The sequence below is a fragment of the Lutjanus erythropterus genome, chromosome 3, assembly GCF_056507025.1.
Source record: "Lutjanus erythropterus isolate fLutEry1 chromosome 3, fLutEry1.hap2, whole genome shotgun sequence".
Taxonomy (NCBI): Eukaryota; Metazoa; Chordata; class Actinopteri; order Lutjaniformes; family Lutjanidae; genus Lutjanus; species Lutjanus erythropterus.
This window is the reverse complement of record NC_139319.1, coordinates 410,928-435,348: the sequence shown is the minus strand read 5'-3', so window position 1 is coordinate 435,348 and position 24,421 is coordinate 410,928. Positions and strand designations below refer to the sequence as shown.

General features: G+C 44.8%; 1 protein-coding gene across 2 annotated transcripts in view; it reads left to right on the top strand.

Moving 5' to 3' along the window:
* The window catches only part of LOC146329292 (spectrin beta chain, non-erythrocytic 1-like), a 51,305-nt gene that overhangs the window by 8,964 nt on the left and 17,920 nt on the right, over positions 1-24,421 (top strand). The window contains exons 2-18 of one of the 2 annotated variants that reach the window (XM_084714522.1): positions 2-226; positions 7,050-7,201; positions 9,433-9,606; positions 11,288-11,379; positions 11,520-11,600; positions 12,045-12,160; positions 13,605-13,717; positions 13,817-14,004; positions 14,887-15,004; positions 16,022-16,180; positions 16,285-16,587; positions 16,701-16,854; positions 17,895-18,765; positions 18,849-18,986; positions 19,671-20,427; positions 23,582-23,784; positions 23,907-23,997. In XM_084714522.1, coding sequence (XP_084570648.1) covers positions 73-226; positions 7,050-7,201; positions 9,433-9,606; positions 11,288-11,379; positions 11,520-11,600; positions 12,045-12,160; positions 13,605-13,717; positions 13,817-14,004; positions 14,887-15,004; positions 16,022-16,180; positions 16,285-16,587; positions 16,701-16,854; positions 17,895-18,765; positions 18,849-18,986; positions 19,671-20,427; positions 23,582-23,784; positions 23,907-23,997 — 3,864 coding nt within the window. In that variant the 5' untranslated portion in view covers positions 2-72. Of the gene's footprint in view, position 1; positions 227-3,869; positions 4,066-7,049; positions 7,202-9,432; positions 9,607-11,287; positions 11,380-11,519; positions 11,601-12,044; positions 12,161-13,604; positions 13,718-13,816; positions 14,005-14,886; positions 15,005-16,021; positions 16,181-16,284; positions 16,588-16,700; positions 16,855-17,894; positions 18,766-18,848; positions 18,987-19,670; positions 20,428-23,581; positions 23,785-23,906; positions 23,998-24,421 lie in introns of those variants that run through there. The other variant, XM_084714523.1, reaches the window with a different exon arrangement.

The following is a 24,421-nucleotide window of genomic DNA, read 5'->3' as shown; positions in this document are numbered from 1 at the left end:
GGGCTCGGCCTGAAGCCGCCGATGTGGACGCGTCCCCGCTGACATCGAGGTGTGTGTCAGAGGTGACAGGTCATGATGACGACGGTGGCCGCCGAGTACGACCACATGGAGCTGCAGCAGCAGTACAGCAGCAACGACACGGTCAACAACCGCTGGGACGACGACTGGGACAACGAAAACAGCTCGGCCCGCCTCTTTGAACGCTCCCGCATCAAGGCACTCGCAGGTACAAGCCCCACCCCCAACACCACCATCACCACTGCTGCCTTAAAATACCACCTTAAGTTTAGTTTGAGTTCATTGATCAACAGCACCAATATTAGAAAAAATATTTAGATTTTACAGTTGATTGATTGTCCAACACAACAAAACACAAGTTTTAAAAATATCTCAATGTTTAAAGCTATTGCTATTGTTGAGGAGGAGGAGGAGGAGGAGGAGGAGGTGGAGGAGGAGGTGGAGGAGGAAGGAGGAGGAAGGAGGAGGAGGAGGAGGAGGAGGAGGAAGAAGAGGAGGATTGTTGCTCCATGATGAGAAAAAGTTTCTATTTCCAGATATTTTATTGTGAAGGGATCATTTCAGATGTATTTTATTGTGAAGGGATCATTTCAGATGTATTTTATTGTGACAGGACCAGATCCAAGGCATCTTGCTGTGAAGGGCTGCTCTCAGACTCCCAGCATGCTCTGCTGCCTCTCTGATTGGTTGATGTAATCTGTCTGTGTGTTTTCCCTCTGAGCTCATCCTCAGCTGACACTCGGCTGGCAGGTTTGATTCCTGAACGAGTCTCTGTGTGTCTGATCAGCTGATCACGTGGCCACGCCCACTCGGTCACACTGCCGTCCAATCACCTGATCACATCCCTCTGTCGCACTACTGACATCGGAGCACACTCAGTTAATCTAGTAAAAGCAGCAAAAACAGATCGGTGTTTGTGTCAGAGAGGTGGATTGTGGGTAAACAGTCAGGTTGGCCCGCAGCACCACTGGGCCCCAGGGCCTCCAATAAACTGACCTGTCTGTGGCCCCAGAGCCCCTCAGAATGTTAGACTCCACTGAAGGCCACTCGTGCTCCAAGTTTAAGAACTACAGTTCCCATGATGCTCTGTGTGTGTGTGTGTGTGTGTGTGTGTGTGTGTGCGTGTGTGTGCTGGATGTCACTAGATAATGTGACACTGATGAAAACTTCAAAACAGGATGATTCTACAGCTGCTGTGGTTACCATGGTTACCAGGGTGCTCAGGCTGGTCACTGCAGGGGTGAAGCTATCTGCTATATGGTTACTGTATGGTTACTATATGGTTACTGTATGGTTATTATATGGTTACTGTATGGTTACTATGGTTACTATATGGTTACTGTATGTTACTATATGGTTACTGTATGGTTACAGTTGGGGAACCTTCGGTCGTCCATTTACAATTTTTGTTTGTTTGTTGTTGTTTTTTACCGTAACGGTCTGAAACTCTCTGAGTGTGGGTGGGTGAGTCTGTACCGGTTCACGGGTGAGAGAGGAGCGAGGGGTGAGAGAGGAGCAAGGGAGGAGAGAGGAGCGAGGGGGGAGAGAGGAGCGAGGGGGGAGAGAGGAGTGAGGGGTGAGAGAGGAGCGAGGGGTGAGAGAGGAGCGAGGGGGGAGAGAGGAGCGAGGGAGGAGAGAGGAGCGAGGGGTGAGAGAGGAGCGAGGGAGGAGAGAGGAGCGAGGGGTGAGAGAGGAGCGAGGGGGGAGAGAGGAGTGAGGGGTGAGAGAGGAGCGAGGGGGGAGAGAGGAGCGAGGGGGGAGACCCGCCCGTCACAGAGGAGAAATGCATTGAAATGAATGTAATGAAACAGCAGCAACACATTCGACCCTGAAATCACACAAATTAGAGTTTGATTTTTTATTTGATAAGAAGAACAGCTGTTATTGGCCCTTTTGATTAAAATAAAAATTAAATAATGGAATTAAAAAAATCTACAACTTGAATTTCTGGGTGGGGCTCCTGATGGCAGGGCGGGGGCGTCTGTTGGGGTGGTGGGCGCCCTGCCAAATACACTATAGGGGAAACACTGGTTATTATATGTTTATTATATGTTACTACGGTGTTAAGGATGGTTGCTAAGTGTAACATTTCTTGTCTATCTTGTCTTTAGTCTTCATGGTTCTAGTTTGTGAATCAGCTTCTAATTTCTTTTTAAAAGAAAGAAAATGCTTGTTGTGAATGATGATTATTATTGATTATATGATTATTCCCTCTCAGTCGTTTGTTCTTCATGTGAAACACTTTGTGTGAAACATGAGGCATTCAGGAGATAAATTTGACCTTATCAGCTGAAACCGATCAGTCGATCAACAGAAAAACAACGATATTGATCACCACAGTCAGTTTGATGTGAGGACCTGTGATCTCATGTAATGACATCATCACTTTTTTGATTCTGTTGTTGGAGCTTCTTGTTCATCAATCGATCACTCAATCAATCAATCAATCAAGAAAATGATCTGCAGATCGATCAATAGTGAAATTAATAATATACACCCCTGAGCACCCATGAGCCTCAGCTGCTGTTGCCACGGAGACAAAGGCAGAAAGTGCCTTTAAATGACTCTGTGTGTGTGTGTGTGTGTGTGTGTGAGTGTGTGTGTGTGTGTGTGTGTGTGTGTGTGTGTGTGTGTGTGTGAGTGAGTGTGTGTGTGTGTGTGTGTGAGTGTGTGTGTGTGTGTGTGTGTGTGAGTGTGTGTGTGTGTGTGTGTGAGTGTGTGTGTGTGTGTGTGTGTGTGTGTTTGTGTGCAGGATGTTTGTTTCTTACTTCCTGTCCTTCACTCAGGAATGTGAAGAAACAATGAAGGGAAACCCCCCCCCCCACACACACACACACACTCCTGATGACATCATTCTCAACCTGTAACACCATTGGCTGATTGATGAATCCCCTCTCCCCAACACACACACACACACACACACTCTACACTGTAAAAAAAAAAAAAAAAGACCATCCTTCAGTTCTAAAATAAAGCAGCTGACAGAAACTTCAGCTTCAGGTTTGTTTTTTTCGTCTGACGTGACGGTGAACGTAAAGACAAACTTTCAGCTCGTCCTTTTTCAGTCCAGTCTGCTCCAACCATTAATCAAATAATCAATTATTCATCAATTATTAAATGAATCTCCAACTATCTATGTCATGTCTTTATTTACTGCTGGTAGTTTAATAAACACACACATTATCATTATATATAAATAAGCTTCATGTGACATTCAAATGTTCAGTAAAAAATGGGAATTTTTGGTATTTAACGATGCAACATTTCATTTTTTATGGGGGGCGTCATCCTCCCCTGTCCGTTTGCTGTGGGCGGGTATTGACAGTGTGTGTGTGTGTGTGTGTGTGTGTGTGTGAGTAGCAGAAGAAGAATGAGCAGCATAAAGCCAGTGTGTGTGTGTTGGGCAGGGCCGGATACACACACACACACACACACACACACACACACACAAACTCGTCCTGCGAGCGTCACTTTGACCTCTGGACTCTTTTTCTTTCACCTCCTGAAAACACGAGGACGTCTTCTGTCTTCTGTCCTCCGTCGAGTTTGATTTTCTTCTTCTGTGATTTTTAAAAGTCAGAACTTGTCTTTTTGTCATTTAGGGGATTTTTGAGGATTCTACTCTTCACTCACTTTTTAAAAAATCTATTTTTCTGTATCTTTTAACAGAAGGTTTGAGCTGAGAGCAGCTGTAGGTCGGAGGTTTGTCTGGATTTTGCTTCAGTTCACCTTGAAACTCAGTTTTTTGCTGCATGAAGGTGTTTGACTGGTTTAAGTTGAGTTTTTGTCGTCGGTTCAGTCTCAGCTGCTCCGGTGTTTCACTGAACTCTGGCAGACGTTTCTGTGACTTTTGATCAAATATGCTCCAGACGGTTTGTGCGGCGGTGTGTTGATCTGCAGAAGGATTTTAGGGGATTTTATTTCTCTCGCCATCATCGTTGTTGACTTATTTTGGGACAGCGATGGAGGCGGAGTGGGCGTCGACGGACCCTTCTCAGCTGCAGCTCAACTACAACCAGTTGGAGGGAAGATTCAAACAGCTGCAAGGTAAGAAGAAGAGGAGGAGAAGCCGAAGAGAGCGGAGGGGTCAGAGGTCAGAGACGGAGGTCAGAGTGAGGACACGTGTTGGGTGGAGTCTGTGACGAGCTGATGGTTTGTTGGTGCTGCAACTAACCATTATTTCAATAAAGTCATTTTAGAACTTGAGGAGATAAACTGACGCTAGCTTCTGTATTTTTTGGTATTTTATTGTGGAAGGACCAGCTGAGAAGAATTTTATTGTGATGGGACCAGCTCAAGGGTATTTTATTGTGAAGGGACCAGCTCAGGGGTATTTTATTGTGAAGGGACCAGCTCAGGGGTATTTTATTGTGAAGGGACCAGCTCAGAGGTGTTTTATTGTGACAGTTTTAGATTCCAGTTCAGGGTTCTGTTTCTGTAGTTGGTTCCAGTTTAAATTCACCTGCAGGTTGTTGACTGAAGGTAAAGTTGCACTTTATTGTAAATTCAATTGAATTCAGCAGGTTATATATATATATATATATGTATATATATATATATATATATATATATATATATATATTTATATATATATATATATATATATATATATATATATATATATATATGTATATGTATATAAAATCAATATTACCAAACATCATTGATAACACAGTTCATAACAGCATGAAAAAATACAGTTACTGATAAAATAGATCGAACATGAAGAAGAATAATGAGAATAACAATAAGAATTCTTGCTTTGTCAAAAAAGGGCTGCAACTAATGATTGATGATTCATTATTCGTTAATCTGTTGATTATTTTCTTAATTAATCGATTTGTTGTTTGTTTGTCCAGAAAAAGGTTTAAAAAAAAGTTAATTTCCCAAAGTCCAAGACAACATCCTCAGAAAACAGAAAATATTCACATTTAAGAAGCTGAAATCAGAGAATTTGGAGAAAATGACTCAAACCGATCAATCGATTATGAAAATAGTTCAACTTTAATTCTTCAGTGTGGCAGTAAACGTTCAGTCACAGTCGGTCGGTTAATAAAACCTGCTGAAACAGAGACTTAGCTTAACTCCAAAGTTAGCTGAGCAGGAAAGGCTAACGTAAAGCTAAGCTAATGCTAATGCTAGCGTTGTACTTTGATTGTATCTGTTGTTAGTGTATTGTTAGCATGTTGTTAGCCAACCACTGGCAATCCCATGAGGCCTTTGGTTGACTCTGTCGACCAATCAGAGGCTGTGTTCCTGATTCCTTATTTATTGTTTTTTATTCATATTATGTAATTATACATTTTTTCAGAAGTAATCTGGGCTGGTTATAGTTACTTAATTTTGATCTGATCATGTAATCCCAATTACTTGTAATCTGTTACTACCCAACCCTGAATATAAGGCAGTATTTCACCGCGTGATGCAAACCTGACGAGCTGCGCATCACGACGGCGTCGCCATCAGTTTGTTCCAGTGTAAAACAAATCAAAGAAAATAAAGTAAAAAAACTAAATGAAAAGATACAGTGAATAATTGATGCCGTCCAAATGAATGATAACTTACTTATAATTATATTTACTTTTTATTGATATTAATAAAATAAATAATAAATATATTTTGTGATATTTAATATCTGATTCATCTTTAATTCCAGCAGATTTTTAGGAGAATGTTTACATTATTTATATTATTATTATATTATTATTATATATAGTTTTGTTACCCAAAAATGGTCAGAGGAGTTATTTTTTTCCAGCAAGGCTGCAGATACAACCGTAAAAGCAACAGATAAATATTTCATATTAAAATACTTTCAAATAAATTACAATGAATTATCAGTTATACAGGTATGAGCAAATTCATGTGACAGACTTTTATTTTGAAGGTCTATCTCTGTATTAAAGTTAAATGAATAAAAACTAATAAAATAACTGAGATGTAAAAATGGCTGTCTGAGGCAGCAGGACTGTGTGATTGATTCTGCTCAATCTATAATCAATATGTCTCCTGTCAGTGGGCGGGGCCTGGACTGAACTGTCTGCTCGCCATCTGCCGGGTTTGACCTGCAGGTCAAAGTCATGTGACGCATCAAACCTAAAGCAGGGGGTGGGACTTCTGACTTATTGATTATAGATAAAATATAAGATGATTTCAGCAGCTTCAACATGTAATAGTACTGCAGTACAAGTACAAGTAAATATGTACTCAAGTCTTTAAAATATTTAAACCTTTAATGATAACCAGGAAGACTTTGAGGCTCCTGATTGGCTGATTTCTCGCTGCTGTTAAATTCATTTGTGTTTCACCTCCTTCCTGCTGACGACTTCCTGTTCATCGATCATTTTATCTATAAATCAATCAGTTGTATGGTCCAGAAAATTGAATAAATGTCAATCTCAACAGTCTGATTTGTTTGTCAGATAAAACATAAACAAGACAAAACTGAAAACAATAAAATGTGGAAAAAACAAGAAATGCACTTTTGTTTCTGATTCATCAATTAATTGATTGTTAATATTCTCAACTATCAGTTAAGGATGATGCTCTGAATTTGTGGTGACTGATCATTAATGTTATGATGGACGACGGTAGACAGACTGATGAGCTCCGTTTATTGATTATTGATTGGACCTCTCTGTTGTCTGCCTGAGACGACCTCAGGACACTTTTAGTGTTTCAGGTTGATTTTCTGACGACGGTCTGTTTCTGCCCTCAGTTTTGCCTGTCAGGCTGCAGACAGGCGGCTCACCTCACTGGTGAAGGTTGTTAGGACTAAAGTCAAACCTGTAGACAAGACTCAGGGCTGAAAAAAGGTATCGCTAACTTTGTTTTTTCAGATGAAAACTATGACTGAAGAGTTAATCTTCTCTTGAAAAGGTGTCTGAACATCAGACCATAAAGAGTTTTTCTCTTGTCTGTCAGGAATAAATGTTGGTATCCGACTTTTAAAAACCTTCTGTGTCTCTTTGCCTATTTGTCAGAAAACACACATTAATTGTCATTAATATTGTGTGTGTTTGTGCTAACAGATGAGCGTGAGGCTGTGCAGAAGAAAACGTTCACAAAATGGGTGAACTCTCACCTGTCCAGAGTGTCCTGCAGGATCACAGACCTGTACATGGACCTGAGAGACGGACGCATGCTCATCAAACTGCTGGAGGTCCTGTCAGGAGAGAGACTGGTAAAATACTCACTACACACAGTACTACGTACTACACACAGGACTACACACAGGACTACACACTACATACACAGAGAACAACTACAACCACAGTTCCCAAAATCTGAGACTTTGCACACTAATCAATTAGTTGAAAAATTATTGCTGCATTGATCACGAGTTGAAAAATTGGTCCAAACAGGTGAAAATAGTTTCAAAGGATCAGCTGAACTTCCTGTTTTGATTGTAGCATCATAACTTCCCGGTCGTCCTCAGCTGCTTTAAACTGTATGAAAGCTTCCTTCAGTTCATGAAATCCCTGCAGCACCTGAAGGCAACACGACTGATGTGTCGATGAATCGTCTGAGCGCAGCGTCTTTATGCAGGACCTCTCACTGCGTTTTAGGGCTGCAACGTTTTCATTATCAATTAATCTGTTGATTATATTTTTGATTAATTGATTAGTTGTTTGGTCCATAAAGTATCAGAAAATGTTGATCAGTGTCAGCTGAAGATGACGACCTCAAACACCAGAAAGAAACCAAAATATATCTTCACATCTCAGAAGCTGCAATCACAGAATTTTGACTCAGTTTCTCATTTCTTTTTCTTAAAAAGTTACTCAGACTTCTGAATTGATTATCAACATATTTGGTGATTTATTTAATTATGATTAAAAGTTGATTATTCGATGAATCGTTCCAGCTCATATTCATATTCAGATTTTATGGCGGAGTCGTCTGATTAACAGGACCACACTTCCTGTTTAGCAAAAGTAGCTCATGGTTTATCCATGAAACACGCTGACTGTGTGTTAACCTGTCACCATAGGAACAGTGGTCACATGACCTGAAACGAGACACAGTTTCAGCGTGTGTATGCGTCATGGACGCGCTCTGGTTCAACACTTCTGTACTTTTTATACAAATATCTTGATCAATACTCACTGATGATGTTAAATCTTAAATGTGACCAATGACCAGCAAGCAACAAGTTATCTTTGATTTTAAATGAATTATAAAAAAAAAAAATTAAAAGAATTTTAAAAATGGCAACTTTTAGGCCAAAAACGATCCAAAAACGAGCTGTGAAATCTTGGAGGGACTATAAAAAAGCGTCGGAGCGTCGGAGCGTCGGAGCGTCGGAGCGTCGGAGCGTCGGAGCGTCGGAGCGGTGCGCTCCGGCAGCTCTACACCGGTGAAGACGTCTACATGCCTGTATCAGAGGATTGTGGACAGTTCAGGGGCAGTGATGTCAGAGCTGGACCAGGTGTGTCCTGTACTTCCTGTTTAGCTCCTGGTGGACTTTGGGACGGGGGGGCGGAGCTGCAGGACTGGCTGCCCTCCATTCTGCATTCAGATGTGCAGATAAGATGATGAGAGCACGCTGGCTGTCATCCAGCCCCCCCCTTCCTGTCCTGAAGACCAAGGACACTTCACTGTTCACTTCCTGTGCTGCATTCAAGAACAGGAAGATGGTCAGTTTTCTCCACGTCCTGCGTCTGTATTTCCTGTATGTCAAGTCTGATTTTCAAGTTATATCTCAATATACACATTTTCTCTAAAATAACGTCCAGTTAAGGCTGAATGATGCTGTAAAAATCAAAACAATGTTCCTGTCACAGTATTGTAGGAATATGAACAAAATACAAACACAATAAGATTTATGATCAATAATCAGTGAAGATTAATAACACAAGATCTAGAGCAGGAAATAATATAAATTTATCCCCCTTAAAAACCATAAGAAGACAACATGTATGACATTTCACATATCATTATCATTATTATCATGATTATCATCATCATTATTATTATTATTGTTATTATTATTGTTATTATTGTTAATAATCACCAACTATTTTTTTTGATTAATTGATTTGATAATTTTTTTTAAGAAATAAAAAGTCAGAATTCTCTTATTCCGTCTTCTTAAATGTTCTGGTTTCTGGTCTTGGACTTTGAGAAACACTGATCGACATTTGTCAACAAAAGAACTAACCAATCAATCAAGAAACTGATCGATAGGTTAACTGATGATGAAATTAATCAGTTGCTGCTTTAATCTCAGCAGGTCGCTGATATTGACTCTGAATATCAAAGCTTTTATTGTGAAAAACTGCCCTCAGACTGACATCACTTCCTCTGTATCTCAGTTTGCTCACAGCAGCACCTGGTGGACGTTTGATGAACTGCAGCTCAGCAGCTGATCGTGTCTCTCTTGTCTCTTCTTCTGTGGTGTTGTGTCTCCAGCCGAAGCCCACCAAGGGACGGATGCGTATCCACTGTCTGGAGAACGTGGACAAAGCTCTGCAGTTCCTGAAGGAACAGCGTGTCCACCTGGAGAACATGGGCTCCCACGACATCGTGGATGGAAACCACCGACTGACGCTGGGCCTCATCTGGACCATCATCCTCCGCTTCCAGGTGACAACAGACACGCCCACAGACACACACCTGCTGGGAGGTGGAGCTTTTTTAAAGGAAAAATTATTTATTTTGTTTTATATTTATTTTTTAATTTGTTGTTTTTTTTGTTGATCATTTTTTTAATTGTTATTTTTTAATGTATTTATTTATTGAAATTGTTTTAAATTGTTTATTTATTTTATTAATTTAATTTTTATTTATTTTTTCATATGTTCTTTATTTTTTATTTTTTAAATTATGCTTTTTTAAAACTATATTTATTTTCTTATTTATTTATTTAAATGATTAAAATAATAATTCTTTATTTTTATTTTTGTGTGAGTGTTGAGGACATGAACCTGCAGAGCGGCGTGTCTGATGTGTCAAAGAAAAGTCTCAATTAATAATCAATAACTTGATTATTGTTTAGGTTAAATCAACATACTGCGACATTAATGCAATTAAGAAGAAATAGTACTTCTCTTTTTGAGTAATAAATAAAGTAATGTAATTACTTCAATAATTACTATTTAGCTATCCTTACCAAGTGAAGAGTAATAGATTACATGTTTAGACTCATTATTAACATGAAACAAATAATTATGATTAAATTCACAAAAATATCCAACAAAAATTTGTGTGATTATGACGACTCGTGATGTCATGTTGGTTTTTGGCTTTCAGCCAATCACAACTTGTGATTAAAAATTAAAATAAAATACAATCAAACAGAGAATATTGTGAAAATAAAAAATAAAACAGAAATAATATAAAATATTGTATAAAATGTGTTGTGTTCTTTCATCAGAGTGACAGATCATCTGATAATCAGTCTGTTTAATGAGGTCACACTGAAGATTGTTTTGAATAAACCTTTATTGTTTCGTGTGATACGGTGTACAAATTATTAAAAAGAAACTGAAATATTAGTTTGATGAAAATGAGGCAAAATAATGAAGAAAGAAAACTAAATATTCTGCTCTGCTGGATTTAAAACCTTCAGACGCTTCACGCCCACTTTTTATCACTCATTAACTGTGTGGCCTCTGATTGGTCGACCACCTCAGCGTCGGTCACTAAACCGCTCCGGCTAAAGTCCACATTTGTTCATGTGTCACTGACGGCACCCTGTCGTCATGGAAACACAGTCCAGGTGACATCACACAGTCCTAGATCAACCTCTCAGTGTGTGTCTGACCAGTTAGCTGCCACTTCCTCCTGCAGTCCTCCAATCAGAGGAGCAACAGAGGTGCTGCAATAAAGTTGTGTTTCTTTGCCCTGCGGTCGTCCTCTCAGGTCTTCAAAGACGGCTCCACCAATCAAATCACAGAAACTGAAACCCTGAACTCATGAAAACGACTCCTCGCTGTCTGATGGAGGACAAATCTGATCACCTCTGTTCCGTCACTGTCCTGCTCAGAATAATGCTGAGTCAGGTGTACTCACCTGAACAGGTGGAGGTGTGACTGTGGTAACAGGTGGAGGTGTGACTGTGGTAACAGGTGGAGGTGTGACTGTGGTAACAGGTGGAGGTGTGACTGTGGTAACAGGTGGAGTTGTGACTGAGGTAACAGGTGGAGGTGTGACTGTGGTAACAGGTGGAGGTGTTACCTGAACAGGTGGAGGTGTGACTGAGGTAACAGGTGGAGGTGTTACCTGAACAGGTGGAGGTGTGACTGTGGTGTGTATGTCTCCTCAGATTCAGGACATCAGTGTGGAGACTGAAGACAACAAAGAGAAGAGATCAGCAAAAGACGCTCTGCTGCTCTGGTGTCAGATGAAGACGGCAGGGTGAGACTCACCATACTGCTGATACTAGTGATACTATTGATCGTATTGATTGTATTGATAGTTCTCCTGTTCTGTTACAACACCAGCAGATTGTGGTTCTCTCTGAGCTCAGGTTAACAGCAGGTGTGTTTGTTTCTCAGGTATCCCAACGTGAACATCCACAACTTCACCACCAGCTGGAGAGATGGGATGGCCTTCAACGCTCTGATCCACAAACACAGGTAACACCTTCATCATCATCATCGTTGTCGTCGTCGTCGTCATCATCATCATACGCTAACACATGTAACATCTTCATCATCGTCGTCGTCGTCGTCATCATCATCATACGCTAACACATGTAACACCTTCATCATCATCATCATCATCATCATCATCATCATCATCTAACACATGTAACAAGTTATTGTAATGATGGAGATAAACAACAACAGGTAAGAGGAAAATATGTAGCTTTGATTTTGGGGTGAACTGCCCCTTTAAATAAGGCTTCAGGTAAATTAAAATACAGACAGAATTAAATATTGATCTCGAGAAAACAAAGGTTTTTTATATCAAAACTCTACTGATCTCAAACCTTAACCTGTGCCTGCTGCTTTGTCATTTGTGTAAATAAAGTTTTAAATAAAGTTGTGAGTAAAGTTTTGTGTGTTTCTTGTGTTCAGGCCCGATCTGATCGACTTTGACAAGTTGAAGAAATCAAACGCTCACTACAACCTGCAGAACGCTTTCAACCTGGCAGAGCAACACCTGGGCCTCACCAAGCTGCTCGACCCCGAGGGTAAGATGACTGAACCAGGTTTAACTAAGACTGACCCCGAGGGTAAGATGACTGAGCCAGGTTTAACTAAGACTGACCCCGAGGGTAAGATGACTGAGCCAGGTTTAACTAAGACTGACCCCGAGGGTAAGATGACTGAGCCAGGTTTAACTGAGACTGACCCCAAGGGTAAGATGGCTGAGCCAGGTTTAACTAAACCTGACCCAGAGGGTTAGATGACTGAGCCAGGTTTAACTGAGACTGACCCCGAGGGTAAGATGGCTGAGCCAGGTTTAACTAAGCCTGACCCTGAGGGTAAGATGACTGAGCCAGGTTTAACTAAACCTGACCCCGAGGGTAAGATGACTGAGCCAGGTTTAACTGAGACTGACCCCGAGGGTAAGATGACTGAGCCAGGTTTAACTAAGACTGACCCCGAGGGTAAGATGGCTGAGCCAGGTTTAACTGAGACCGACCCCGAGGGTAAGATGGCTGAGCCAGGTTTAACTAAACCTGACCCAGAGGGTTAGATGACTGAGCCAGGTTTAACTAAACCTAACCCTCAGAGTAAGACACTGAGCAGGTTTCTCTCTATGTTGATGACACTGCTTTTAGTTTTTATAAACTCCATCAGTCAGTCCTGTTAATCTGTGTTACACTGTGAAAACAGCATGTTAGCATGTTAGCATGTTAGCATCAGCTTCAGTCTTCCATCTGTGACACACAGGATGCATTCAGGTACAGCCCTGAGTGTAGGACACCTGTGTTTTGTCAGCGCTCGGAGCTCAATACACGGTCACAGTAGTTACACACATGAAAACAGAAGAAGTTCTGTTTTAGAGTTTAGCAGCTAAATGAGTTTTAACATTGTTTTTCTGCTCTGTTCCTAAAGAGAAAATGTTTTTATGGAGAATTTAGATCGATATGAACACAGTTACAAACTAGAAGAGACAGAGATCCACCAAGACCAACAGTCCCTCCTCCTCTATGATCTGTAAATCTGCAAACCTCACAGTGAAGAGCAAACTTTTAACAGTTTTTCTTATATAATACATCTGGTGACTTTATTATAGACAAGTCACAGTTTGATGTGAGTCAGAGCCTAATTATATGCATGATATGTGTTTGTTTCCATAGCAACACCTTAGTCTGACAAAAAAAATGTTGTTACATTAGTTACATGAGAGGATTACTCTTACCCCAGAGGATTACTATTATCTCACAGGACATTTATTCCACCAGGGCCAACAGACCTCTGACAGAGTAAAAATAATTCCAGTATCTGCTTTGTGATTCTGAAATTCTCCAAATTTGAATGGTTTGTTCCTCGGTTGATGATGCGTCCTTCCTGAGTTTCATGGAAATCACACCTGTAGTTTTTCTGTATTTCAGACAGTTGAGCTGAAGTTGTGAAGCTCATCACAGTCGCAGGTGTGACATGTTGTTGTTGTTGGTGGTGTTACAGATATCAGCGTTGACCATCCTGATGAGAAGTCAGTCATCACCTATGTGGTGACATATTATCACTACTTCTCCAAGATGAAAGCGCTGAAGGTGGAGGGCAAACGAATCGGAAAGGTCAGAAAACAAACAATATCAGATTATTGATCTGTTTGATTCATCAGAGCGAACGCGTTGGACAAAGACAACCAGAGACGTCTCTGTTTCTCTGTCCAGGTGTTGGACAACGCCATCGAGACAGAGAAGATGATCGAGAAGTACGAGTCTCTGGCCTCGGACCTGCTGGAGTGGATTGAACAGACCATCATCATCCTAAACAACAGGAAGTTCGCCAACTCGCTGGTTGGCGTCCAGCAGCAGCTGCAGGCCTTCAACACCTACAGAACCGTCGAGAAACCGCCAAAGTCAGAACCTTCACCTTCTCTTAACCCCACCTCCATCACCTCCTCCATCACCTCCTCCTCACCCTCCTCCTCCATCACCTCCTCCTCCATCACCTCCTCCTCCTCACCCTCCTCCTCCATCACCTCCTCCTCCTCACCCTCCTCCTCCATCACCTCCTCCTCCATCACCTCCTCCATCACCTCCTCCTCCTCACCCTCCTCCTCCATCACCTCCTCCTCCATCACCTCCTCCTCCACCTCCTCCTCCTCACCCTCCTCCTCCATCACCTCCTCCTCCATCACCTCCTCCATCACCTCCTCCTCCTCACCCTCCTCCTCCATCACCTCCTCCTCCACCTCCTCCTCCTCACCCTCCTCCTCCGTCACCTCCTCCTCCATCACCTCCTCCTCCTCACCCTCCTCCTCCATCACCTCCTCCTCCACCTCCTCCTCCTCACCCTCCTCCTTCTCCTCACCCTCCTCCTCCATCACCTCCTCCTCACCCTCCTCCTCCTCCTCCATCCTGCTTCCTCTTCCTCCTCTGGTACTTTTTTGGGATTTTTTAGTATCTCAGCCAAGTTTCAGAGCTCATTCTGAAGGTGATTTTTAAACTGCCCATTCACTTAGCCCCGCCTCCAAACAGCAACTGTTCAATCATGTTCAATCATAGGTTACACCTCTTTCTCTTCTCACCAGTTCCTCCCCCATTTATCACCTGTTCATCACCTGTTTATCATCTGTTTATCACCTGTTCGTCACCTGTTTATCACCTGTTCATCACCTGTTTATCACCTGTTTATCACCTGTTCATCACCTGTTTATCACCTGTTCCTCGCCTGTTCATCACCTGTTCCTCACCTGTTCCTCGCCTGTTCCTCACATATTCCTCACCTGTTCCTCCAGGTTCACAGAGAAGGGGAACCTGGAGGTTCTTCTCTTCACCATCCAGAGTAAGATGAGAGCCAATAACCAGAAGGTCTACATGCCCCGAGAGGGAAAACTCATCTCAGACATCAACAAGGTCAGAGCTGCTCACCTTGCTCACACCTCCACCTACAGGCCACTGAGAGAATTACAACCACAAACGTCTTGATTTCACTCACAACCTTTGACCTTTTACAGGATCAGTTCTCTTTAGTTTTAAACATTAATTTAATTAATAAAATCATTTTGGAGCCTGTTCTTCCAGCCGAGGAGATGAGCTGTGATTTTAGCCTCTGTGTGTCTTTAATTTACAGTTCAGGCTTCAGTTTCAACAGACACCATCAGTCCAGATGGAGTTAAAAGCAAGAATATCAATTGATTGATTATCATTTGATCATTTATATTGTCAGTTAATCTGTTTCTTATTATTTTCTCGATTAATCAATAAATAAATCCTATCACAGTCTCGTCAGTACGTCTGTGTTGTCCACATGTCTGGACCTATGGGTCTGTTTTTAGCGTTAGCGTTAGCGTTAGCCACCAAACAATGAAAGGTTTTGTTCAAGAACACGGAGCGAACAAAAGTTTATGTTTCCTCGGACGTACGATCGTCTGCTCCACATATTTTTCTAGTCTTTCCTGTAAAGATTATTTTCATCATTAATGAATCTGTCTATCACTTTCTTGATTGATTGATTAGTTGTTTGGGCCATAAAATGGTAAAAAAAAAATGTTGATCTGTTTTTCCTAAAGGTCCTCAGAAATCAGAAAATATTCACATTTAAGAGGCCGAAAACAGACAATTTTCACTTTTTTTAATTAAAAAAATAACTCAATAAATAAATAACTCAGAACAGTTGATCAATTATTATTATTATTATTATTATTATTATTATTATTATTATAATTCAGACAGAAACTTCAGTTGTAAATCATTAATTCAGAAACATAAACATATCAGAAAGATTCAAAACAGGAAGTTCAAACCCTTAAAGGCAGGATCTCAGACGTGGTTGACTGAAGGTTCCAGTTTGGTTCTCGGAGGTTCTTCATGTTGCGTCACAGCTCTCATTGACGGTGTGAAGACGTGTTTGTGATGGTTTCGGTCCGTCAGGCCTGGGAGCGACTGGAGAAGGCGGAGCACGAGAGGGAGCTGGCTCTGAGGACGGAGCTGATTCGTCAGGAGAAACTGGAACAACTCGCCCGACGCTTCGACCGCAAAGCGGCCATGAGGGAGACGTGGCTGAGCGAGAATCAGAGGCTGGTGTCACAGGTATGAGGACGCAAACATGTTCTCTGCTCTCCTTATAGAGAGAAAACTGACCTTTAATATCTGTTGGTTCCGTTAACGTTCTGCCGCCTCCGTTTTCTCTGCAGGACAACTTCGGCTTCGACCTTCAGGCCGTCGAGGCAGCCACCAAGAAGCACGAGGCGATCGAGACAGACATTGCAGCGTACGAGGAGCGCGTCCAGGCCGTGGTCGCTGTGGCGAAGGAGCTGGACGTGGAGCACTACCACGACATCAAACGCATCACGGCTAGGAAGGACAACGTGATCCGGCTGTGGGAGTATCTGCTGGAGCTGCTGAAGGCCCGCAGACAGAGGCTGGAGATGAACCTGGGCCTGCAGAGAGTCTTCCAGGAGATGCTCTACATCATGGACTGGATGGACGAGATGAAGGTACGGATGCAACGAATCCAACACTCACATGGTGCATTCAGGGTCAGACAAGGACACTATAGCTCTAGAACGTGTTTGAATTTGAATCCTCCCCGTGTGTCTTTGGTGTCCAGATGTTGCTGCTGTCTCAGGATTATGGGAAACATCTGTTAGGAGTGGAGGACCTGCTGCAGAAACACGCTCTGGTCGAGGCCGACATCGCCATCCAGGCCGACAGGGTGAAGACAGTCACCACCAACGCCAACAAGTACTCCGTCAACGACGACGGTGAGCCGCGTCCTGTGTGCCGCGTCCTGTGTGCCGCGTCCTGTGGGCGGCGTCCTGTGGGCGGCGATGTTTAAACTAGAGTTACTGATGTTACTTTGGTTTGGTTTGATCAGGGTCATCTGGACTTTTCCTCTTCACCTCCATCAAACATTTACTTCATCGACCAGTGAAAAATATCTGCATCATTTAACCTGGTGGGCAGTAACTGAGTACAAATACTTAGTTACTGTACATCACTAGAGTTTTCAGGTGTCTGAGTGTTTATTCTTCTGAGGTTTGAACACAAATATCTGAACTTTCTCATCCTCACATTTTCAAAACAGGCTCATTACTTTCGTTTGAATGTGTTTTAGGAGAATTATTAATTATTTTTATTTTTGGATCATTGTGCAGTAAAAAAGACAGAAAACCATGTAACAAGATGAAAAACAACGTAAGAAAACAACGTACGACGTAAACAACATAAAACAATGTAACAAGATGTAAATGAAGAAGTCAAACAAAACCAAAAAACAATAAAAAGAAAAAGAAAAATGGCGTAACATAATAAAAGCAACATAAGAAGATGAAAAATGATGTAGTGAGACAAAAAGAGCAACGTGAGAAGACAAAATAGACGTTCCAAGATGAAAAGCAACGTAACTAGTTGGAAAATGATCAAGCCAGATGAAAAGTGACTTAACAAGATAGAAGCTGAAAAAGATGAAAAAATGTAACAAAGACCTGATGAGAAAAAAGACGTAAAGTTTTGTAACGGGAGTAAAAACAGTGACACGATGGAAAAACAAGGTATCGAACCAAAAAAGCAACATGACAAAACAAAAAAGACCGAAAACAAAAAACAATGTGACAGGATGAAAAAGACGTAATTTTGACTTTTTTCTTAACTCAAACCGATTCAATAATTATCAAAATAGTTGGTGATTAATTTCCTGATCAATGACTAATGTTTATTGAAAGAATCGTTGAGATTCAGACGGTTCGATGTGTTTTATCTCGAACCTGACAGCTGAGCGCTAACGTCATGTTGTCCTTTTCAGGATACAAACCCTGCGACCCTCAGGTGATCCAGGACCGCGTTTCCCACCTGGAGTTCTGCTACCAGGAACTGACCCAGCTGGCCGCCGAGCGTCGCGCCCGCCTGGAAGAGTCCCGCCGTCTGTGGAAGTTCTTCTGGGAGATGGCGGAGGAGGAGGGCTGGATCAGAGAGAAGGAGCAGATCCTGTCTTCCGTCGAGCATGGAAAGGACCTGACGGGGGCGCTGCGCCTCCTCAGTCAGCAGCGCGCCCTGGAGGACGAGATGAGCGGCCGCGCCGGCCACCTGCAGCACACCATCGCGGAGGGCCAGGCCATGGTGGAGGCCGGCCACTTTGCCGCCACCAAGATCCAGGAGCGAATCGCAGATCTGCGGGCTCAGTGGGCGGCGCTGGAGCAGTTGGCGGTGGCGAGGAAGAAGAGGCTGGAGGAAGCTCTGGCTCTTCACCAGTTCCAGGCAGACGCTGATGACGTGGACGCCTGGACGCTGGATGCCCTGCGCATCGTCTCCAGCGGAGAGACGGGCCACGACGAGTTCTCCACCCAGGCTCTGGTCAGGAAGCACAAGGACGCGGCGGCGGAGGTGGCCAGCTACCGGCCGGTCATCGACTCGCTCCACGAGCAAGCCGCCTCCCTGCCCAAAGAGGAGGCGGAGTCAGAGGAGGTGCGCGGTCGACTGGCCGGCATCGAGGAGCGCTACAAGGAGGTGTCAGAGCTGACAAAGCTAAGGAAGCAGGCGCTGCAGGACGCGCTGGCGCTCTACAAGATGTTCAGCGAGGCTAACGCCTGCGAGGTCTGGATCGACGAGAAGGAGCAGTGGCTCAACAGCATGGAGATCCCCGAGAAACTGGAGGACCTGGAGGTCGTCCAGCACAGGTAGGAACGCCATGAGCCACGCATTTGTGATGTCACACCTGCTGTAGGCGGGGCTCAAGTCATGTGACCTGTGTCCACTGCAGGTTTGAGAGTCTGGAGCCAGAGATGAACAACCAGGCGTCTCGTGTCGCTGTGGTGAACCAGATCGCCCGTCAGCTGATGCACAACGGTCACCCGAGCGAGAAGGACATCAAGACGCAGCAGGACAAACTCAACAACAGGTGATGGAACATGTGACCGCAGGACGAGATCTGTGATTGGACAAGAGCTGCAATGATGAATACATTAACTGATTATTAATCAATGATTAAAAGGAAATGGGAAGAGAGAGAGAGAGAGAGAGTGGGGGGGAAAGACACACAGCGAAGGGTCACCAGCAGGATTCAACTCTACCAATAATTTAAGGGCGGCTGTTTAGCTCCGCCCCATGTATGGAGGCTGTCGGCCCTCTGAGGCGGCTGCTGGTTCGACTCCCGCCTGCGGCCCTTTGCTGTGCGTCGCCCCCCCCCCCCTCTGTTCATCCTCCTTTCCTGACTGCTCTTCAGCTATACTGTCAAATAAAGACAAGAAAAGCCCAAAAATATAACTTAAAAAAAGGAGAATATTTTGTGTTTCTGAGGAAAAACTGATTGACATTTCACTCCATCGAATATAATGAAAGTAAGAGCCAACATGTGGAGCACACAGACGTACGTCGGGGGAAATGTTAACTTTTGGTTTCTCTGTGTTCCTGAAGAAAAGGTTTAACGTTTGTTAAATGGTTAACGAAAAGTTACATTGTTTGCTATTTAACGCTAAAAATTTAACCAAAGCTCTTTTTCTAAGATGTCAATGGACAAAATATTTCTCAGCTGCAGTTCAGGCTCGTCCCTGTAGACTGTGACGATGCTCTCCTCCTCCTGTAGGTGGAGCCAGTTCCGTGACTTGGTGGACCAGAAGAAGGAGTCCCTGAACTCAGCTCTGGGAGTCCAGAACTACCACCTGGACTGCAACGAGACCAAGTCATGGATCAAAGAGAAGACCAAAGTCATCGAGTCCACCCAGGAACTAGGGAACGACCTCACCGGCGTCATGGCGCTGCAGCGCAAACTGACCGGTATGGAGCGTGACCTGGCCGCCATCGAGGACAAACTGGGCGATCTGCGCGGCGAGGCCCAGCGGCTGGCGGAGGAGCACCCAGACCAGGCCAAGGCCATCACGGGCCGACTGGCCGAGATCACCACGGTCTGGGAGGACATGAAGAACACACTGAAGAACCGTGAGGAGTCTTTGGGCGAGGCCAGGAAGCTGCAGCAGTTCTTGCGTGAGCTTGACGACTTCCAGTCCTGGCTGTCCCGCACCCAGACCGCCATCGCCTCCGAGGACATGCCGAACACGCTGGCCGAGGCCGAGAAGCTCATGGCTCAGCATGAGGGCATCAAGAACGAGATCCAGAACTACGAAGAGGACTACCAGAAGATGAGGGACATGGGCGAGATGGTAACGCAGGGCCAGACGGACGCGCAGCACATGTTCCTGCGACAGCGGCTGCAGGCGCTCGACACCGGCTGGAACGAGCTGCACAAGATGTGGGAGAACCGGCAGAACCTGCTGTCCCAGTCCCACGCTTACCAACTGTTTCTCCGGGACACCAAACAGGCCGAGGCCTTCCTCAACAACCAGGTGAGACGGGGACTGGAGACGTGTTTACGTCTTTAACAGCGGGGGGCGTGTTTACGTCTTTAACAGCGGGGGGGCGTGTTTACGTCTTTAACAGCAGAGGCGTGTTTACGTCTTTAACAGCAGAGGGCGTGTTTACGTCTTTAACAGCGGGGGGCGTGTTTACGTCTTTAACAGCGCGGGGCGTGTTTACGTCTTTAACAGCAGAGGCGTGTTTACGTCTTTAACAGCAGAGGGCGTGTTTACGTCTTTAACAGCAGAGGCGTGTTTACGTCTTTAACAGCAGAGGCGTGTTTACGTCTTTAACAGCAGAGGGCGTGTTTACGTCTTTAACAGCGGGGGGCGTGTTTACGTCTTTAACAGCGCGGGGCGTGTTTACGTCTTTAACAGCAGAGGCGTGTTTACGTCTTTAACAGCAGAGGGCGTGTTTACGTCTTTAACAGCAGAGGGGCGTGTTCACGTCTTTAACAGCAGAGGCGTGTTTACGTCTTTAACAGCGGGGGGCGTGTTCACGTCTTTAACAGCAGAGGCGTGTTTACGTCTTTAACAGCAGAGGGCGTGTTTACGTCTTTAACAGCAGAGGCGTGTTTACGTCTTTAACAGCGGGGGGCGTGTTTACGTCTTTAACAGCGGGGGGCGTGTTTACGTCTTTAACAGCAGAGGCGTGTTTACGTCTTTAACAGCGGGGGGTGTGTTTACGTCTTTAACAGCAGAGGGCGTGTTCACGTCTTTAACAGCAGAGGGGCGTGTTTACGTCTTTAACAGCGGGGGGCGTGTTTACGTCTTTAACAGCAGAGGCGTGTTTACGTCTTTAACAGCAGAGGGGCGTGTTTACGTCTTTAACAGCGGGGGGCGTGTTTACGTCTTTAACAGCGGGGGGCGTGTTTACGTCTTTAACAGCGCGGGGCGTGTTTACGTCTTTAACAGCGGGGGGCGTGTTCACGTCTTTAACAGCAGAGGCGTGTTTACGTCTTTAACAGCAGAGGCGTGTTTACGTCTTTAACAGCGCGGGGCGTGTTTACGTCTTTAACAGCGCGGGGCGTGTTTACGTCTTTAACAGCAGAGGCGTGTTTACGTCTTTAACAGCGGGGGGCGTGTTTACGTCTTTAACAGCAGAGGCGTGTTTACGTCTTTAACAGCAGAGGGGCGTGTTTACGTCTTTAACAGCGGGGGGCGTGTTTACGTCTTTAACAGCGGGGGGCGTGTTTACGTCTTTAACAGCGCGGGGCGTGTTTACGTCTTTAACAGCGGGGGGCGTGTTCACGTCTTTAACAGCAGAGGCGTGTTCACGTCTTTAACAGCAGAGGCGTGTTTACGTCTTTAACAGCAGAGGCGTGTTTACGTCTTTAACAGCGCGGGGCGTGTTTACGTCTTTAACAGCGCGGGGCGTGTTTACGTCTTTAACAGCAGAGGCGTGTTTACGTCTTTAACAGCGGGGGGCGTGTTTACGTCTTTAACAGCGGGGGGCGTGTTCACGTCTTTAACAGCGCGGGGCGTGTTTACGTCTTTAACAGCGGGGGGCGTGTTTACGTCTTTAACAGCAGAGGCGTGTTTACGTCTTTAACAGCAGAGGCGTGTTTACGTCTTTAACAGCAGAGGCGTGTTTACGTCTTTAACAGCGCGGGGCGTGTTTACGTCTTTAACAGCGCGGGGCGTGTTTACGTCTTTAACAGCAGAGGCGTGTTTACGTCTTTAACAGCGGGGGGCGTGTTTACGTCTTTAACAGCAGAGGCGTGTTTACGTCTTTAACAGCGCGGGGCGTGTTTACGTCTTTAACAGCAGAGGCGTGTTTACGTCTTTAACAGCGGGGGGGCGTGTTTACGTCTTTAACAGCAGAGGGCGTGTTTACGTCTTTAACAGCAGAGGGCGTGTTTACGTCTTTAACAGCAGAGGGGCGTGTTTACGTCTTTAACAGCGCGGGGCGTGTTTACGTCTTTAACAGCAGAGGGCGTGTTTACGTCTTTAACAGCAGGTGGCGTGTTTACGTCTTTAACAGCAGAGGGCGTGTTCACGTCTTTAACAGCGGGGGGCGTGTTTACGTCTTTAACAGCGGGGGGCGTGTTCACGTCTTTAACAGCGGGGGGCGTGTTTACGTCTTTAACAGCGGGGGGCGTGTTCACGTCTTTAACAGCGGGGGGCGTGTTCACGTCTTTAACAGCGGGGGGCGTGTTTACGTCTTTAACAGCGGGGGGCGTGTTTACGTCTTTAACAGCGGGGGCGTGTTCACGTCTTTAACAGCGGGGGGCGTGTTCACGTCTTTAACAGCGGGGGGCGTGTTCACGTCTTTAACAGCGGGGGGCGTGTTTACGTCTTTAACAGCAGAGGGCGTGTTCACGTCTTTAACAGCGGGGGGCGTGTTCACGTCTTTAACAGCGGGGGGCGTGTTCACGTCTTTAACAGCGGGGGGCGTGTTTACGTCTTTAACAGCGGGGGCGTGTTCACGTCTTTAACAGCAGAGGGGCGTGTTCACGTCTTTAACAGCGGGGGGCGTGTTCACGTCTTTAACAGCGGGGGGCGTGTTTACGTCTTTAACAGCAGAGGGCGTGTTCACGTCTTTAACAGCGGGGGGCGTGTTCACGTCTTTAACAGCGGGGGGCGTGTTCACGTCTTTAACAGCGGGGGGCGTGTTCACGTCTTTAACAGCGGGGGGCGTGTTCACGTCTTTAACAGCGGGGGGCGTGTTCACGTCTTTAACAGCAGAGGGCGTGTTTACGTCTTTAACAGCAGAGGGGCGTGTTTACGTCTTTAACAGCAGAGGGCGTGTTCACGTCTTTAACAGCAGAGGGGCGTGTTTACGTCTTTAACAGCAGAGGGGCGTGTTCACGTCTTTAACAGCAGAGGGGCGTGTTTACGTCTTTAACAGCAGAGGGGCGTGTTCACGTCTTTAACAGCAGAGGGCGTGTTCACGTCTTTAACAGCGGGGGGCGTGTTCACGGCTTTAACAGCGGGGGGCGTTTACTGTTTTTATAATCCTTCTTGCATTCCGTCGTCCTCAGCACGTTACTGTCTGTCAGTGTTAAATTGTGTCCCTTGTGTCCCTTGTGTCCCTGGTGTCCCTGCTGTCCCTGGTGTCCCTGGTGTCCCTGGTGTCCCTTGTGTCCCTGCTGTCCCTGGTGTCCCTGGTGTCCCTGGTGTCCCTGGTGTCCCCGCCCTGCAGGAGTACGTCCTGGCTCACACTGAGATGCCCACCACACTGGAGGGCGCCGAGGCCGCCATTAAGAAGCAGGAAGACTTCATGACCACAATGGACGCCAACGAAGACAAGATCAATGGTGTGGTCGAGGCCGGCCGGCGGCTGGCCAGTGACGGGAACATCAACGCCGAGCGTATCCAGGAGAGGGTGGCGTCCATCGACGACAGGTAGAGACGACTGACCACACTTCAGCGTGTTTTCTCTAATCAGTAAATAATGAGCTCTCCAGCCAATCAGCATGAAGTATCGTGTACATGTTGCTGTCAGCTGGTCGTCCTCTGTGTTTCAGACATAAGAAGAACAGAGAGGCTGCAGTGGAGCTGCTGATGAGACTGAAGGACAACAGAGACCTGCAGAAGTTCCTTCAGGACTGTCAGGAGGTCGGTGTGTCCTCACGCTTCAAACTTCAAAACTTTATCAGCTTCATCTTTTCAAAACAAAGTCAGTCAAGTGACAACAATCTGATCGAATAGTCGGTTTCACATAACGACATAAAGTTTGAGGTGGATCATAAAAATGGTGAGGTCATCCGTGAGTAATCAACTATTAATCAATTATTCAATTAATCGCCAACTGTTTTTATAATCAGTTTGTCATTTCGAAGAAAAAAGTCTAAATTCTCTGATTTTAGCTTCTTAAATGTGCATAATTTCTAGTTTCTGATGACATCATCTTGGACTGATCAACAGTTTTTATCATTTTATTTAAGTAATCAATTGATCAAGAAAGTGACCAACAGATCTATTGATACTGAAAATAACCTTTACAGGAAAGACTTGAAAGTCAGTCCAACCTGTGGACTTC